General features: G+C 50.7%; 1 protein-coding gene across 1 annotated transcript in view; it reads right to left on the bottom strand.

Moving 5' to 3' along the window:
• Positions 1-1,630, bottom strand: part of EAH_00015450 (hypothetical protein, conserved) — a gene marked incomplete at both ends in the record, with an annotated part of 7,273 nt that overhangs the window by 2,675 nt on the left and 2,968 nt on the right. The window contains 4 exons of the mRNA XM_013394088.1: positions 1-475; positions 793-887; positions 1,252-1,327; positions 1,516-1,625. The exon at positions 1-475 is cut by the window's left edge and continues 263 nt beyond it. Of these exons, the coding sequence (XP_013249542.1) occupies positions 1-475; positions 793-887; positions 1,252-1,327; positions 1,516-1,625 (756 nt within the window). The remainder of the gene's footprint in view (positions 476-792; positions 888-1,251; positions 1,328-1,515; positions 1,626-1,630) is intronic.

The raw sequence follows: 1,630 nt of genomic DNA on the forward strand, positions 1-1,630 counted from the left end.
GGTTGCTGTCCTCTTCTTCCCCTCTTAGACTTCTCTGAAGGCTCAGAATGTCTGGCGGCAGTTGCTGCTGCTGCTGCTGCTGCTGCAGCTGTTTAGCCTCTCCCGGCAGCGCCTCTTGTACTGGTTGCTGCAGCAGTTCCTGCTCTTGCTGCTGCTGCTGCTGCTGCTGCTGTTGCAGCAAGTGTTTGAGGTCTTCTAGAGATGCTCTTGATCGTTGCAGCGCAGGTATTGCATGCAGCGGCAGCCTGCCTTCTGTCTCTAATCTCTTAAGAGCCCCAGGTAAATATAAATATCTTCCTTTCTGTCTTGCTGCGCTGCATGCAGCCCCAAGACGAAAACCCACCGTCACCTGCGGATACACCCCAACTCCAGGTGTCTCCTCTGCTGCTGCTGCTGCTGCTGCTGCTGCTGCTGCAGACACCACAAAGTGAGAGGGGGGACCCCGAAAAGAAGACCCAAAAGAAGGCCGAGATGCCTGCAGCACAAACCCTAAACCCTAAACCCTAAACCCTAAACCATTAACCCTAAACCCTCGACTACGAGCCATACATCCCACACCCTCAATAATAAACCCTAAACCCTAAACCGTAAACCCTAAACCCTAAACCCTGAACTCCGTGGCCTATAACTCTTTCTTCTGCTTAGGGTTTAGGGTTTAGGGTTTAGGATTTGTATCGGAGAGTCTCCTGAAGCTGTCTCCTCAATATAAAAGAGTATAAAGGAGTAAGAAGAGACAGCAACAGACAAAATAAACAAATAAAACAAATACACAAAAAAGGAGACAGTACACACCAAATAAACAGGAAGAGACAGCAGCAGCAACTCAAACTCCTCGGCTTCTCGCTGCACACGTGCTGCTGTTGTTGCTCCCTGTCTCCAATCAAAGTCTGCGCAGCAACAGCAGCAGCAGCAGCAGCAGCAGCAGCAGCAGCAACAGTATTAGTAGTAGGAGGGGAATGAGGGGGAAGAGCAAGGGGGGGAGTGGGAGCGGTAGCAGCAGCAGTAGCAGCAGCAGCAGCAGGAATGGTAGTGGTAGCAGCAGCAGCAGCAGCAGCGAACAAACAAACGGATTGAAGAGAATGAAAAAGGATGAGGAGAGACAAGTAATAAAAAGAAGAGACAGAAAGAGAGACAAAAAGAGACTAACAGCGGCAAACAAACCGCACATAAACCCTAAACCCTAAACCCTAAACCCTAAACCCTAAACCCTAAACCCTAAACCCTAAACCCTAAACCCCACGTTCTTCTTACCCAAGTCTTTGAGGGCTTTAGCGAGTGCCGGCATTTCTTTCTCAACCACCTCGCGCCCGTAACGCAGCGACTCCATCTGCACATAAACCCTAAACCCTAAACCCTAAACCCTCGGTTTGAGGTTGAAAACCCTAAACCCTCAAGCTCATGAAGAAGCAAAATTTTAAGAACCGGTGTGGTGATCCAGCAGCAACAGCAGCATCAGAAGCAGCAACAGCAGCAGCAGCAGCAGCAGCAACAGCAGCAGCAGCAGCAGCAGCTCACTTGTTCGCCTAGACGAAGCCCCTCAAGATACCGCGGCCACGGGAAAGACTCCCAGTCCTTAAGAGGTGTCCCAACATAAGGCTTTGCTGCTGCTGCTGCTGCTGCTGTTGCTGCT

This window comes from Eimeria acervulina, genomic scaffold (genome assembly GCF_000499425.1).
Source record: "Eimeria acervulina Houghton genomic scaffold, Eah_scaff93, whole genome shotgun sequence".
NCBI classification, from domain to species: domain Eukaryota; phylum Apicomplexa; class Conoidasida; order Eucoccidiorida; family Eimeriidae; genus Eimeria; species Eimeria acervulina.